General features: G+C 42.8%; 1 protein-coding gene across 8 annotated transcripts in view; it reads right to left on the bottom strand.

The window, feature by feature from the left end:
• Positions 1-16,390, bottom strand: part of PCGF5 (polycomb group ring finger 5) — a 143,086-nt gene that overhangs the window by 47,318 nt on the left and 79,378 nt on the right. For all 8 annotated transcript variants that reach the window (XM_029059658.2, XM_029059657.2, XM_039911552.1 and 5 more), the window contains one exon: positions 12,210-12,306. In XM_029059658.2, coding sequence (XP_028915491.1) covers positions 12,210-12,306 — 97 coding nt within the window. The remainder of the gene's footprint in view (positions 1-12,209; positions 12,307-16,390) is intronic.

Below are 16,390 nucleotides of genomic sequence, written 5' to 3'. Positions count from 1 at the left end.
GCTTACTGTGTATAGAACACTGTACTGAGTGCTTGGGAAAGTATAACAATAAACAATGACATTCCCTGCCCACGAGTCTAGGCAGAAGGAAGGGTGGACGAGTGGTCAGCAAAGAATGAGGCAAATGAACTGGGATGTAGTAGGAGAAGAGAGGCTTAATAGGAGAGAGAGAGCTGATTGAGTGTCCTTAAGCCAGAAGTTTCTGCTTGGTGCAGAGAGGAAGGGACAACCATTTGAGGTTTGAGGATCACATATTCTCTTTTAGAAGGGAAAAAGAGATTAAGTTCTCCTTTCCCCTTCTCCCTGTTATTTATTCATTCATTCAATTTTATTTATTGAGCGCTTACTAAGCACTAGGGAGAGCAGTAGATCCATTCCCTGCCCATAACAAGTGTGCAGTCTCAAGCTGTAAACTGTCATTTATATTACTGTCTCCCCTTCTAGGCTGTAGGCTCTTTGTGGGCAGGGGATCTGTAATAATAGTAATAATAATAATAATAATAATGTTTGTTAAGCGCTTACTATGTGCTCTAAGCGCTGAACCCTGTAAGCACTCGATATTCACCCCACCCTCTGCCCCATAGCACTTACCAATCAATCATATTTATTGAGCACTTACTAAGTGCAGAGCACTGAACTAAGTGCTTGGGAGAATATAACAGAATTAGCTGACACGTTCCTTGCCCATAACGAACTTACCGTAGGTATCGCCAATCAATCAATCAGTTTCATTTCTTGAGCGCTTATTATGTGCAGAGCACTGTACTATGTACAAAACAACAGTTCATAGACCCTTTCCCTGCCCAAAACAAGTTTACAATCTCAAGCTTTAAACCGACATTTATGTTACTGTCTCCCCTTCTAGATTGTAAGCTCCGTGGGGACAGGGAATATATCCACCAATTCTGTTGCACTGTACTCTTCCAAGCGCCCAGTACAGTGGTCTCTGCACCCAGTACGCAATGAAAAAAGTCCAATCAATCAATGGTATTTATTGAGCATTTACTCTGTGCAGAACATTTTAGTAAGTGCTTGGAGAGGGCAACAGGATCATTAGCCACAATCCCTGACCTCTAGGAACTTTCAATCTAGCAAGGGGGACAGACATTAAAATAGAGTCCAGGTATGGGAAGCTGCAGAGCATGAAGGTTTGTGCACGACTGCAGTGGGGGGCGGGGGGGGGGGGGTGGAGTGGGGGTAGGTTAAGTGCTTAAGTGCTTAGGGAGTCAGGGCACAAGTGCTTAGGTGACATGGTGCTCTGCACATAATAAGTGCTCAATAAATACTATTGAACAGTAGGCAGTAAAATAGGATGGGAGGATGATACCAATGTGGTGTAGTGGTTAGAGCCCAAGCCTGGGGTCAGAAGGATCTGGGTTCTAATCCCAGCTCCACCACTTGTCTGATATGTACCCTTGGGCAAGTCGCTTCACTTATCTGCACCTCAATTACCTCATCTGTAAAACATGGATTAAGACTGTAAGCCCCATGTGGACTTGGACACAGACTTGGACTGTGTCTTATCTGATTGGCTCATATCTACCCCAGTGTTTATTACATCACCCGGCACCTATTAAGTGCTCAACAAATACCATTAAAAAAACAGACATCAGTCTGGGCTTCCTGGAGGAGGTGTAATTTTAGTAGGGTTTTCAAGATGAGGAGAGTAATATTCTGTCAAATGTGAACGGGGAGGGAGTTCTGGGAAGGAGGGAGAGAGGGTCTGGGCAAGTGGTGGATGGTGAGACCCGATGAGAATGAGGCCCAGGGAGTGGAGTGGTATTAGAGGAGCAGCACAGTGAACATGCAGGTGGAGAGGAGAGAGACTGGAGGAGGGGAGGTCTGCAAGGCGGCTTATGCAGTAGTCAAGCTGGAATAGAGCCTGGACCACTGTTGTGGCAGTTTAAAACACCCATCCTCTCGCCTCAAAATCCTCTGATGCTTGCTCATCTCGCTCTGCATCAAGCAAAGAACCCTCGTCCCTGGCTTCAAGGCTATTCAGCAGCTCTCTCCACCTTACTTTTCACAGCTCCGACTCCCCTGCTCACTGTCTTCACTCCTCCCAAGGCCAATTCCTGGCTAGAGCCTGCTCTCGTCTGGCCTGCCTCTGACAGCTTGCTCACGTCATCCCCTGGGTCAAGAACTCTCTCCCTCTCTGCCAATATCCTCCAGATCTCAGTGCTCCCCAAACCTTCCAAACCCTTCTGGAATCCCACCTCTTCCAACGCGCCTTCCTCAACTAATTATAATTACTCACAATCTTATCAATTGTTCAGTCACCTCTTGCACTAGACAAGTGGCAGAGCCTGGATTAGAACCCACATCCTCTGACTTTCAAGCCCGTGCTCTTTCCACGAAGCCATGCTGCTTCTTTAATATTTCATTATAATAACTGTGGTATCTGTTAAGTGCTTACTATATTCCAAAAACTGTATTACGACGATCAGGTCCCACGTGAGGCTCACAGTCTAAGTAGGAAGGAGAACAGTTATTGAATCCAAATTTTGCAGATGAGGAAACTGAGGAACAGAGAAATTAAGTGGCGTATCTCACAGCAGAACAGTGGCAGGGCCGGGATGGCAACCCAGGTCCTCTGCCACCCAGGCCCATACTCTTTCCACTAGGCTACGCTGCTTCCCATCTGTGACTGCAACCACTAAGATTCGTGACAAAGGGCAAGTTTTCAAGAAAGAATGCCACTGATTGTCTCAATCTCAAAGAACTGCTGTGGCTACTGCTCTCTCTGTCAAGTTCCCAAATCATGAAATTCAATAAGAGTTACCTATGGGATTTCCTTGTCCTTTATTGTCACATGGGGGGAAATCAATTATGAATCAAAATTGAGCACTTTACTGTGTGCAGAGCACTGTACTAAGCACTTGGGAGCCTTGGTAGATATGTTCCCTGCCCATAAGGAGCTTTATATCTAGATGGAGAGAGAGACATTAAAATAAATTACTGGGGAATTAGAGGAAATAGGGGAAACAGTAGAGTTCAAGGACATGGACACAAATGCTGTGGGGCTGGAGGTGGGGTGAATATCAAGTGCTTAAGGGGTTGCTGTACCACTTGTCTGTGCTTAGTACAGCAAATAGCATGGCTTGATGACTATGCTAAACCAAGGATGGCTCTTTGTTGGATATAACTTTTGAGCCAGTTAGACAGTCATCAAATAACAACGTGGCCAAGGTTATGTATTCTTAACTTGTCAATGACGCTGATATGTAGGATGGAATCAAATTCCTCATTCATGTCCACATCCTATACTCTACTCTCTCCCCTATCTGTAATTTCTTTCAGTATTTACCTCCACCTGTAGACTGTAAGATGTTTGTGGGCAGGGAACGCCCACTGTATTATATTGCACTTTCTTAAGTGCTTAGTGCAATGCTCAATAAATAGCAATGATTGATTGATTGACTTACTGATATGTAAATTCAGAAATCATTGCTACTTCCTTATCATAGATTCAGTTTGCCTGGAAAATTTGCTCCTACAAAATAATGATGCTGCTCCTTAGCATCTTTTGGGGTTTTTTCAAAAGTTGAACAAAATATTTTTCCAAGGTTGATTCAGAGAAAATTAATGCTTTGAAATACAAACTGCTATTCTGTTACTCCATTTGTCCCATAAAATAACCAGCACAGTTGAAATATTTAAAAATTGGACCGCTGATTAACTGCTCTGAAATAAATTATTACTCAATCAATCATACCATGATCTATTATGAAAATACCCTTAGGGTTACAAGCTATGATGCAAAGTGGCATTGAAAAAACTTTCACTTGGATTAGCTTTCTAATTACTTCCGCAATACTGCCTGCTACTGTACTGTAAAGTTTTGCTATGAAATAGGTCCCTCTGTGGGTTTTTGATTCAAATCAGTGATCTCCATATAAAGGGCTGTTTTAATGTTCTGAATAGTCTGATGTTCAAAGCAGATTGAATGTTGCGGAGAAGTAGCATGGACTAGTGGAAAGAGCACGGGCTTGGGAGTCAGAGGATCTGGGTTCTAATTCCACCTCTGTCACTTGCCTGATGTGTGACCCTGGGCAAATTACTTCACTTCTCTGTGCCTCAGTTCCCTCATCTGCACAATCAGGATATGACACCGGTACTCCCTCCTACTTAGACTCTGAGTCCCACATGGGACCTGATTGTCTTGTATCAACCCCAGTGCTTAGTACAGTGCTAGGCCCACGGGAAATGCTTTATAAATTCCATAATTATTATTATTATTCCCAAGCTCCAACCCCCAGGTTAGAACGCTGAATCCAGGGAGCAGCTTGCCTCTGTGGCCTCAGTGTCTGGACGGAGGAGGACTAGAAAACAGGAGTCTTGGAGTGCCTTGGCAAGCTCATTGTTATATCGTCCTCTCCCATGCTTTTAATACGGTGCTCTAAGCATAGTAAGCGCTCAATAAATACAATTGACTGACTGACTGACTAATGTTCCCAGAGCAGTCCCTCAGGCCATGTCAGAGGGAACTTCTCTGAGGAGAGGAAGCAGCTTAGTTTCCAAACATTGGAATGTGTCTTGTTCTTTTGTAGACTCCCAAGTACTCAGGACACTGCTCTGCATATAGTAAGTGCTCAATAAATAATCATAATAATAATAATGGGATTTGTTAAGCGCTTACTATGTGCCAAGCACTGTTCTAAGCGCAGGGGGAGATAAAAGGCAATCAGGCTGTCCCACGTGGGGCTCGGAGTCTTAATCCCCATTTTCCAGATGAGGTAACTGAGGTACAGAGAAGTGAAGTGACTTGCCCAAAGTCACACAGCTGACAAGTAGTGGAGCCGGGATTAGAATCCACGACCTCTGACTCCCAAGCCCATGCCCAGTGCTTAGAACAGTGCTTTGCACACAGTAAGCGCTTAACAAATACCATCATTATTATTTGGTTTTGCTGCTTGATAATACCACTGATGATGATGATTACTTGATCATTCCTGCTACCTAGGAAAGCAGTCTGCAGCTTCCTCATTTAGGGGGGCATGATCTTACTTGCAGTACAATATCATCTGGAGTATTTTGAGGTGTATTGTATTGTGCTATGAACTGGCCATCCCATATTTTTCGTAAAATAAAAATACTCCTAATTTTTAGTTCTCTTACTTTTTTATGTTATTGGTTAATAATAATAATAATGTTGGTATTTGTTAAGCGCTTATTATGTGCCGAGCACTGTTCTAAGCGCTGGGGTAGACATAGGGGAATCAGGTTGTCCCACGTGGGGCTCACAGTCTTAATCCCCATTTTACAGATGAGGGAACTGAGGCACAGAGAAGTTAAGTGACTTGCCCACAGTCACACAGCTGACAAGTGGCAGAGCTGGGATTCGAACTCATGAGCCCTGACTCCAAAGCCCATGCTCTTTCCACTGAGCCACGCTGCTTCTCCATTAAGCACTTAAGGCTTAAGTCCCATGTGGGACATGTGTTGTGTCCAACCCGATTACCTTGTATCTACCCCAGCAATTAGTACAGTGCCCCACACGTGATAAGCACTTAAAAAGACCTTAAAAAAAAGTCTCAGAGAATCAATAAAAGAAATGGGGTGGGGAGGGGGGAAAGCTGCTAAATCACAAGCTGTGCCTTTTCCAGAACAGGAAATCTCTGGGAACACAAATTTCTCAGCACTGCATGCCACTGGACCCCATGTGTGCTGCAACGCAGTATCTAGCTTCAGATTTAATCATCTGTTTAATAATGCCAATGTTCCTTTTACATGACAAAGAATGATTAAAGGACATTATTTTCTGGAATATAAAGGAAGCCTACAACTTATAAGATCCCGACAATGGTGTTACAGCTGCCTGAACCGCTAGTATAACTCTTTTTGTTTACCTCTTCTTCTTTCCTACTTTTATACTTCAAAAGGTTGTTAGTCAAGACAGTCATAATTTCATGCTTCACCTTAACAGAAAATTACTATTACTGATTAAATACCAATAAATAAATGGCATTTATTGAGGGCTTACTGTGTGCAGAACACTGTACTAGCACTTGGGAGAGTCCAATATAACAGAGTGGGTAGCCACTTTCCCAGCCCACAACAAGCTTAGTCTAGAGGGCTTATCATGGCTACCACGTGTGTATTTTCAATAAACTTTACATGGATGCACAGCTCCCAGGAGACTGAGCACTAACACCGACCATCAGGAGATCTGGACTCTGACCCCAGTTTTGCCCACAACTGGCTCACGTGGGCAAAGGTGGCACTTCATGGTGGGCTTCCCTGCTCATCACACTCTGTGCCCCAGCGGCACTCCTGGCACAAATGGCTGAGAGCAAGTTGTGCTGTGCAAACCACTATCACTAACATCAAGTCCTCCGTGCAGAGTCTCGGCCACGGAGTCTCCGGACTGAGGTTCACCCGCGGCTTCTGGCTGGAGACTCCAACATCACACCCATCCACAATATAAAAATAATGATAATACTACTAATAATGATCATGGTATTGGTTAAGCGCTTACTGTGTGTCAAGCACTGTTCTAAGCGCTGAAGTAGATAAGAGCTAATCAGGTTGGACACGATCCCTGTTCCACATGGGGTTCGCAATCTTAATCCCCATTTTACAGATGACGTAATTGAGGCCCAGAGAAGTGAAATGACTTGTCCAAGGACTCATGCCAAACAAGTGGCGGAGCTGGGATTAGAACCCAGGTCCTTCCTGTATCCCCTAGGACATGAATCTGAAGGCCAGTAAGTCTTTTGCACATCTCCCTATTCCTCAAAAACCTCCAATGGTTGCCCATCCCTTTCCTCATTAAGCAGAAAGTTCTGACCACTGTCTCTTCAATCAATCCATCATGTTTACTGAGCACTTACTGTGTGCACAGCAATTAATCAGTGATATTTACTGAAAACTGTGTGCAGAACACTGCACTGAGCGCTTGGGAAAGTACAATATAGCAGAGTTGGTAGACACGTTCCCTGCCCACAATGAACTTAAAGTCTAGAGAGGGAGAGAGACATTAATACAAATAAATGAATTATGGGTATGTACATAAAAGTCCTGTGTGGCTGAGGGAGGGGTGAATAAAGGGAGCAAATCCAAAGGCAAGGGCGACGCAGAAGGAAGTGAGAGAAGAGGAACTGAGGGTTTAATCAGGGAAGGCCTGTTGGAGGAGATGTGCCTTCAATTAGGCTTTGAAGGTGGAGGGAGTGATGTGAAGGGAGATGGTGTTCCAGGTCAGAGGCAGGACATGGATGGGATGCTGGCAGCAAGGTAGACGGGATGGAGGTACGGTGTGTAAGCTGGCATTAGAGGGACAAAGTGTGTCTCTTCCCACTACCCATCCTCCTCACTTCTCTCCCACTGCCCTCCAGATTTCTCTCCTCTCAAGCCAACCTAGTCATCGGGCCTTATTCTCTTCTCATGTATTTTGAAGGGAAAAACTTTGTACTCAGTGGCAAAGGATAGGATAAAACAAAAATCAATGGGGTCCTGAAACCCAGTAAGCTCGGCAGCATTGAAACAATGCTGACAGCAACATAGTTTCATGGGGCAAGACACGTGAGGAGAATCAAGCAGTCGTACTCATTTGGGGACTTACTGTGTGCAGAGCACTGTACTAAACTCTTCTGAGAGTACAATATAACAGAGGTGGTAGACGTCCCCTGCCCACAATAAGCTTACGATCTCCAGGGGAATGCATAATAGGGTGGTATCCAAATGAATAAATTTAACTTCTCTGTGCCTCATGTTTCCTCACCTGTAAAATGGGCATTAAGACTGCGAGCCACATATGGGACATGTATGGACAGTATCCAACATGATTAACTTGTCTCTACCACAACACTTAGTACAGTGCCTGGGACAAAGTAAATGCTTAATGAAGACCATTTAAATAAAAAAAAGTCCCAGCAGTTGCTTAACACTTGCGCTGAACACTCGCTCTTGACCTCTCACTCTTGACCTCCCTCCTGCCATTTCCTCCCCTTTACATCCAGCAGGCCACCCTTCTTTCAAACTACTTAGCCCTTCCGAAATCTGTCTTCATCAAGAGGCCTTCTCTGATTAACCTCTCACTGTCCTATCTCCCCATCCCGCCTCCACCGAAACACTTGGGTACTCACACATCTTCCCCACTGCCCGTTGTACAGAATTTTAAATTCTCTTGCAACCCGCTACCTCCAAATTACTTAGGTGTCTGTAAATAAGACTGTGAATTCCTTGAGAACAGGGATCGTGTCTACTAACTCTACTGTACTCTCCTAAGTACTCAGCACAGTGCTCCTGCGCACTGTCAATGAATACCACTGATCGACGGATATTTATAACTGAATGAACTCATCTTCCCTCCAAAATCCATTCCTCCACCTATCTTTCCCAACCCAGTCAACATCAGCACTACTCTCCCTTCCTCTGAAGCCCCCAACATCAATATCCATGACTTCTCATTCTCTACTCTTTTTTTTTCCCTTTTTATATGTTGTCAAGCGCTTACTATGTGCCAGGTGCTGTACTGAGCGCTGGGGTAGAAACAAGATAATTGAGCTGGACACAGCCTAGGTCCCCAGGCTGAATCTTAATCCCCTTTTTTACAGGTAAGGTCCCTGAGGCAGAGAGAAGTTAAGTGACTTGCCCAAGGCCACACAGCAAGCAAGTGTGAAGCTAAATAATAATACGATACTGATGGTAAGCTCATTGTGGGCAGGGAATGTGTCTGTTTATTGTTGTAGAGTACAGGGCCCTGATTTGCTCCCTTTGTTCTTCCCCCTTCCCAGCCCCACAGCACTTGCGGACAAATCTGTTAACACCTACTTGTATTGATGTCTGTCTCCCCCACCTGCCAGACTGTAAACTCGTTGTGGACAGGGAATGTTGATCTGTACTCTCCCAAGCACTTAGTAAAGTGCTCTGCACATAGTAAGCACTCAATAAGTACAATTGAATGAATTTAACTTCTTTGTGCCTCATGTTACCTCACTTGTATAATGGGCATTAAGACTGTGAGCCCCATATGGGACATGTATGGATCGTGTCCAACATGATTAACTTGTCTCTACCCCAACACTTAGTACAGTGCCTGGGACAAAGTAAATGCTTAATGAAGACCATTTAAATTAAAAAAAAAGTCCTGGCAGTTGTTTAACTGGAAAACACAAACATTCCCTTATACTCAATCCCACACATTCCAGTTTACACACTAAAGTAATCAACAGGCAGGCATTTCTGACATCGGATATTTGACCAATTTATTCTTCTAGTCTATGAGTATTTTTTCAATATAGCAATAATGATAATATTTGTTAAGCACTCACTATATGCTGAGCACCATACTAAACGCGGTGGTAGATATAAAGATAATCAGATTGCAGATGAGGGAACTGAGGCACACACAGAGAAGTTCAGTGACTTGCCCAAGGCCATGCAGCCGGTACACGGCAGAGTCAGAATTAGAATCCAGGGCCCCTGATTTCCAGGCCCGGCTCTTTCCATCAGGCCACACTGCTTCTCAAGATATCTTAAATATCTAGTAATCTACCTCTTGTAATCTACATGATATTTCATAACAGGCTTTATTAGGCATTTCTTAAATGGAAGAAAGTAGGATTGCTTTTATTTCCTCTATTTTAGAGATTAGAAAATTTAGGACAAGTAATTTATGCATCGTTTTTCACTTTCACCATCAGTGGTAGAGCTGAGTTTAGAACTCGACCCTTTAGCTCTTTAAAATCAATGTCTGGAAGAGAATGTGATCATTTACTTAACTAGTTTCACATAATTCACAGAAACAAATGATGTAATTCTCACAAATCGGTGGAAAAAAATGTGTATTTTGAAGGGAAAAATTTGATACTCGACGGCAAAGGATAGGACAAAACAAAAATCAATGAGTCCTGAAACCTAGTAAGCACGGCAGCACTGAAACAATGCTGACAGCAACATAGTTTCATGGGGCAAGACACATGAGGGGAATCAAGCGTCATATTCACTGAGTGCTTACTGTGTGCAGAGCACTGTACTAAGCGCTTCTGAGAGTACAATATAACAGAGGTGGTAGACATGTCCCCTGCCCACAGTGAGTTTGCGATCTACACGGGAATACATAATAGGGTGGTATCCAATCAACTGCTGTTTGGTGAACTGAACAGGGGCAACATGCAATTGTGGCTCAGTGGAAAGAGCAAGGGTTTAGGAGTCAGAGGTCATGGGTTCTAATCCCAGCTCCGCCACCTGTCAGCTGTGTGACTTTGGGCAAGTCACTTGTCTTCTCGGTGCCTCCGATACCTCATCTGTAAAATGGGAATTACGACTGTGAGCCTCACATGGGACAACCTGATTACCCTATATCTACCCCAACACTTAAGAACAGTGCGCAGCACATAGTAAGCACTTAACAAATACCAATATTATTTATGCAATGGAAGGCAGGTGGGTGACGGTAAGAATTGGGTGGGGCTGAAGAAATGAAAAAGACAGGGGAAAAGGAGAGAAAGACCCCAGAGGATGATAGGAGATTGATTTTAGAGTGGAAAATTGAGTTTTACATTTTACTAGGGCTCACTTAAAGGCAATACGGTTCTGTGGGAGACACAGGCTATCATTTCTACGGGTTTGGGGCTCAGCATTCACTTGTAATATTATTGATGCCCTTTACAAAATAATTTTATTATAAAAATTTGCTAAATTTACCCATATTGTGTAGCTTGTGTAAATTTATTAATATGGGAGGATGAATCTTAGACTGGAACGTGGTAGAGAGAAGCAGTGTGGCGCAGTGGAAAGAGCATGGGCTTTGGAGTCAGGGCACATGAGTTCGAATCCCAACTCTGCCACTTGTCAGCTGTGTGACTGTGGGCAAGTCACTTCACTTCTCTGTGCCTCAGTTCCCTCATCTGTAAAATGGGGATTAAGACTGTGAGCCCCACGTGGGACAACCTGATTCCCCTGTGTTTACCCCAGCGCTTAGAACAGTGTTCTGCACATAGTAAGCGCTTAACAAATACCAACATTATTATTATTATTAATTTTGCTCCAAACAATCCTGAAACCACACATCTTTCCAAAAAATTGGAGAACTGAGCTCTGAGTCCCCTTCCTGAGCAGTCCAAATCTCAAATGAATTAATAACAATAACAATGATGATTATTATAATAACAATGGTATTTGTTACATGCTTACTATGTGCCAGGCACTGAACTAACCGCTGGGGTGGATGTAAGCAAATCAGGTTGAACACAGTCTCTTTCCAATATGGGAATCACAATCTTCATCCCCATTTTACAGATGAGATAACTGAGGCACAGAGAAGTGAAGTGACTTGTCCAAGGTCACACAGCAGACAAATGGCAAAGCCGGGATTAGAACCAAGGTCCTTCTGACTTCCAGGCCTGGGCTCTTTCCATTAGGCCACACTGCTTCTTAACTGATGCGATCTGTACTCGCCTTTGAGAAAAGCTGGTATTCATACAGCTTTCCCAAAATAGTAAGATTGCGCTCCTTATCATTTGGTTTAGAGCAACTGTTACCAAGTAGCAATTAATTCACAGACATTCAAAGAGAGTCAAATGAATGTCTATATGAACAAAACCGATATTATATAATATACATTTGCTTCCTAAAATTTCATTAATTTATACCATCTTAAAATTTCTATACAACGAAGACTATTTCCCCACATCACTGCTATTGTTTTCAACTAACAAAAATACTGGCGCCTCTAAGAAATCACAGTGGGTAAGGTGCAGATCGCTTTGGATAGCTGCTTTAACATTAACAACCAGCAACCGTTCTGCTGCATTTCAAAATTAATGGAGTACTTTTGAGTATATAAGTGCTTAGTAGAGTGTTTTGCATCCAGTAGGTACTCAAAAAGAAAACTGAATGATGATAGTAATTAAAGAGGAAATGTTGGAGAGTGTTAGGCTAAAAGTGTAATTTTAATATCTTAAGAACAGCAATTGTGTTATTTTTTAAATGGGGCTAAGAGAGTATGCAACTTGACTCTCCAATTCTCTATAAAAAACATACTTTGATTTTAAAATGTAAACAAAGTAAAAAAAATCAAAAGAGACATGCGACTACTCATGAAAGATACTTGCTGTGTGCTCTGCAAATAGTAAGTGCCTAATAAATACTTATAAAAGCAGAAGACAATTTCAGGATTTCTCACGCAAACAATTTTATGAAATGAAGCCTACCAAAATTTATATTATTTCAGTAAATTGAAGGTTGATTAATATGAATTCACTTACCGTAACATTTCTAATGGATTTGTCTCATGCACCTGATTACCACACCTTGGGCAGTCATTACTATCTTCAAAGTGCTGGACGATACAAGTCTTACAAACTGGAAGAAAGAAGTTTATGGTAGAGAGAGAGAAAAAAAAAATCAATGACACTGAAATTTAGTTTGACCTAAAACTAGTACAAATCTTTACCATCACTTTCACCAAAAATGGAACTAAAATTAAGTAAAAAATGCACTTAATGACCCTCAAGTCACTGCTTCCTTTAATGATAAATGAGAAAAATCAGACTCTAATTGATAAATACAAGTTTTCCCATTTCCATTCAAATCTCTGAAGTGGCAGCTCTAGCATCTTCAGTAGGAAATACAAAAAGAGACTTCAGAGGATGTGCTATTTCAGGTTTACCTGACATGTGACATCAGCATTTCTGATCAGTAGAAACTTCACAAGCAGGAATCAGCACAAAGAAGGAAATTATTATGGCACGGTTTGCAGAGGGTGAATTTTTGGAAGTTACGCCTCACCTGAGCAGAGTTTTCCGCGACTAAGCCCTGATATCCCTTACTCCCTCTCCCTTCTGTCTCACCCTTGTCCTTGGATTTGAACTCCTTATTCACCCCAACCTCAACCCCACAGGACTTTTGTCCATATCCATCATTTCTTCATTTATATTAATGTCTGTCTCTCGCTGTCGACTGTAAGCTTCTTGTGGGCAGGGAACATGTCTACTAACTTTGTTACACTGGAGTCTCCCAAACTTGGGACAGTGTTCTGCACATAGGAAGCACTCACTAAACATGACCGATTGTTTTTGAGGGCATGCTCCTTTTAAGAATTTCAATTTTGGCCCAAATCAAAATAGAACAAATCTAATACCCATGGGGGTGCACAATTCAGACCAAATTAACATTTCTGGAGCCCCATTTCACTCTTCTGGCCTTCAAGGGGCCATGAGATTCATGGGAACCAAGAGGATCAAGGAATTGACATGTTCCCCGATAACAAAACCCAATTTGAAAATGTTCCTCTCACCCACACAGTCCTCTTACCTTTCACCTTCCTGCCACTCCGGGTACTAAAGCAATCCACAGAGAATATTAGCAGGCCAACAGCAACATTAGCCTACTAGCAATCAACCAAACACTCTCAAACAATCAATGGTATTTATTGGGTACTTAATAAGAGCAGAGCTCAGTATTAAGCACCTGAGAGCCCATTGTTGGGTAGGGATTGTCCCTATTTGTTGCCGAATTGTACTTTCCAAGGGCTTAGTACAGTGCTCTACACACTGTAAGCGCTCACTTAATACATTTGAATGAATGAATGATTGACACAGTACCATATGACTTGAATTAGCAGACACATTCCCTGCCCGCAAAGAGCTAACTACTAAACTAATCAGGAGGCAAGGCTGACAAAGAATGTCAACACTAAAATCATTCCATTTGTACACTAATTGGTTACACAATTAGCCCATTTAGTTACACCAAAAAAATGTAGTGGCTGAAAATCACTAGCTGCTGAAAAAACCTTACTCAAAATACGAATCATTTTCAAATCTAGTACAAATTTATCTAGTACAAATAACTGCAACTTAATATGACACTTTAATTTCTACATGTAAAAAACAAGCAAAACTTGTGCTGTATCTAAACATGACTGGTTATTTTCCTTCGATACCAATGGTACTCTTATTGATAATAAATGAGGACACACACTACTCAAAAAAAAAAAAAGGCCTGAAACATTAATTAGTTTCCTTTCCTCTGTTGAACATTCATTACAAGGAGCATTAGTAATGCTTTGAAGATTAAATCAACAGAGTTTCTGCTACTGCACTTGAAAAAATCTACCCAGTCCCACTCTGCATCAGTGTCAAATGCCAGATGACAGCCAATTTATGCAGAAGCTAAGGCTGGTCAGGGGTCAGATATTACACCTTCGGTTGACCCGTCACCCCCCTGATCCCGACAGGGCACCAGATACTTTTATTCCCCGTTTTTTATTTTCGGCACCGGGCCTCAGAGTGCCATGGCTAATTAATTTGCACCTACCCCAGCACTTAGAACAATGTTAGACACAGAATAAGTTCTTAACAAATAACAAAACAAACGCACGCTATATTTGACCCAGACCCAGGAGCAGACCTTAAAGGCTCCGGAGTGATGGGGAAGGTAAAAGCAAGCAAAAACTCTTCACTATTGGCTTCAAAGCTGTCCATCCCCTTGCCCCCTCCTACCTCACCTCCTTTCTCTCCTTCTCCAGTCCAGCCTGCACACGCCGCTCCTCTGGTGCTACCTCACTGTGCCTCGTTCTCGCCTATCCCACCGTCAACCCCTGGCCCACATCCTACCGCCGTCCTGGAATGCCCTCCCTCCTCCTCACCTCCGCCAAACTCTCTTCCCCTCTTCAAAGCCCTACTGAGAGCTCACCTCCTCTAGGAGGTCTTCCCAGACTGAGCCCTCCCTTTCCCTTTGCCCCTCCTACCCTCCCCATTGCCCCTATTCCCGCCCTCTGTTCTATCTAGCCCCTTCTCCTCTCCACAGCACTGGTGTATATTTGTATATTTTATTTATTACTATATTTTATTAATGATGTGTATATATCTATGACTATCTATTTTGATGGTATTGATGCCTACTTGTTTTGTTTTGCTGTCTGTCTCCCCCTTTTAGACTGGGAGCCCATTTTGGGCAGGGATTGTCTCTATCTGTTGCTGAATTGTACATTCCAAGTGCTTAGTACACAGTAAGTGCTCAATAAATATGATTGAATGAATGAATGAATGAATGAATGGTAACCCGGGGAAGCGTACTGGCCAGAGCACGGGCCTGGGAGTCAGAAGGTCATGGGTTCTAATCTGCGTGCCTCCACATGTCTGCTGTGTGACCTTCGGCAAGTTACTTCACTTCTCTGGGCATCAGTTACCTCATCTGTAAAAATGGGGATTGAAACTGCGAGTCTTATGTAGAACGGGGTCTGTGTTCAACCCAATTTGCTTGTATCCACTCCAGTGCTTAGTATATTGCCTGGCACATAGTAAGTGCTTAACAAATAACATTACTATCATTATTATTATTATCATTATTATTAAATGCACTAGATCCAGATCAAGTCAAGCAAATTTCCACATAATGGCAACCATCTGATGTCATCATGTAGCATGAATGACATCATGGGCATCTAAGAACCCAGTTAACTATTACTACTATTATTCTTCTTATCGTTATTATTATATTTGTTAAGCACTTACTTCGTATCAAGCACTGTTCATTCATTCATTCAATCATATTTATTGAGCGTTTACTGTGTGCAGAGCACTGTACTAAACGCTTAGGAAGTACAATTCAGCAACAAATAGAGACAATCTCTGCCCACAGCGGTTCTAAGCACTAGGGTAGCAGCAAGTTAATCACATCAGATACAGTCCCTGGCCCTCATGGGGCTTACAGTCTATGTAGGAGGAAGCACAGGCATTGAATCCCCATTTTAGAGATGAGGAAACTGAGGCTCAGAGAAGTCAAACTCAGAGAAGTCAAATGACTTGGCCAAGGTCACACAGCAGGCACATGGTGGAGCTGAGATTAGAGCCCAGCTCCTCTGACTCCCAGACTCGTGGCTCTATCTACTAGACCGTGCCGTCGTTTGGAGTACCACCTTCACGAACCCCTGTAAACTACTCACTCCTCTGGGCTCGCCAGACTTACGCAGCCGTTTCTCCCAGCAACGCATCACACTGGATCCCAAACAGGCTTGCGCTGTCATTAGAATGCTCCCTAACTCCCTAACAGCATTATAACCAAAACGCGTAATGAAAAACAGGCACCGTGGCAAAACTGAAGGAATCAATAAAGTACTCGTCAAATTTACATTCGAAATTTTCACATGCAATATGACAAAAAGCTCATTCCGAAAGTAATAAAACAAAATGAGAGTTAATGTTCGGTAATGCTAAATCCATATTATGACTAATGCTAAACAGCATTTTTTAACAGTAGTGGAATAACCCGGCTCCTTCTCATTCAATCAATTGTATTTACTGAGTGTCCTCTGTGGAGAGAATTATACTAAGCACTTGGGAAAGGACAATATAACAGTGGGTAGACACGTTCCCTGCCCACAGCGCAAACTCGCTGTGGGCAAGGAATGTGTCTGTTTACTGTTGTACAGTACTCTCCCAAG

This window comes from Ornithorhynchus anatinus, chromosome 3 (assembly GCF_004115215.2).
Source record: "Ornithorhynchus anatinus isolate Pmale09 chromosome 3, mOrnAna1.pri.v4, whole genome shotgun sequence".
NCBI lineage: Eukaryota > Metazoa > Chordata > Mammalia > Monotremata > Ornithorhynchidae > Ornithorhynchus > Ornithorhynchus anatinus.
The sequence above is the reverse complement of the archived record's forward strand: the minus strand, read 5'-3'. Positions and strand labels throughout refer to the sequence as shown.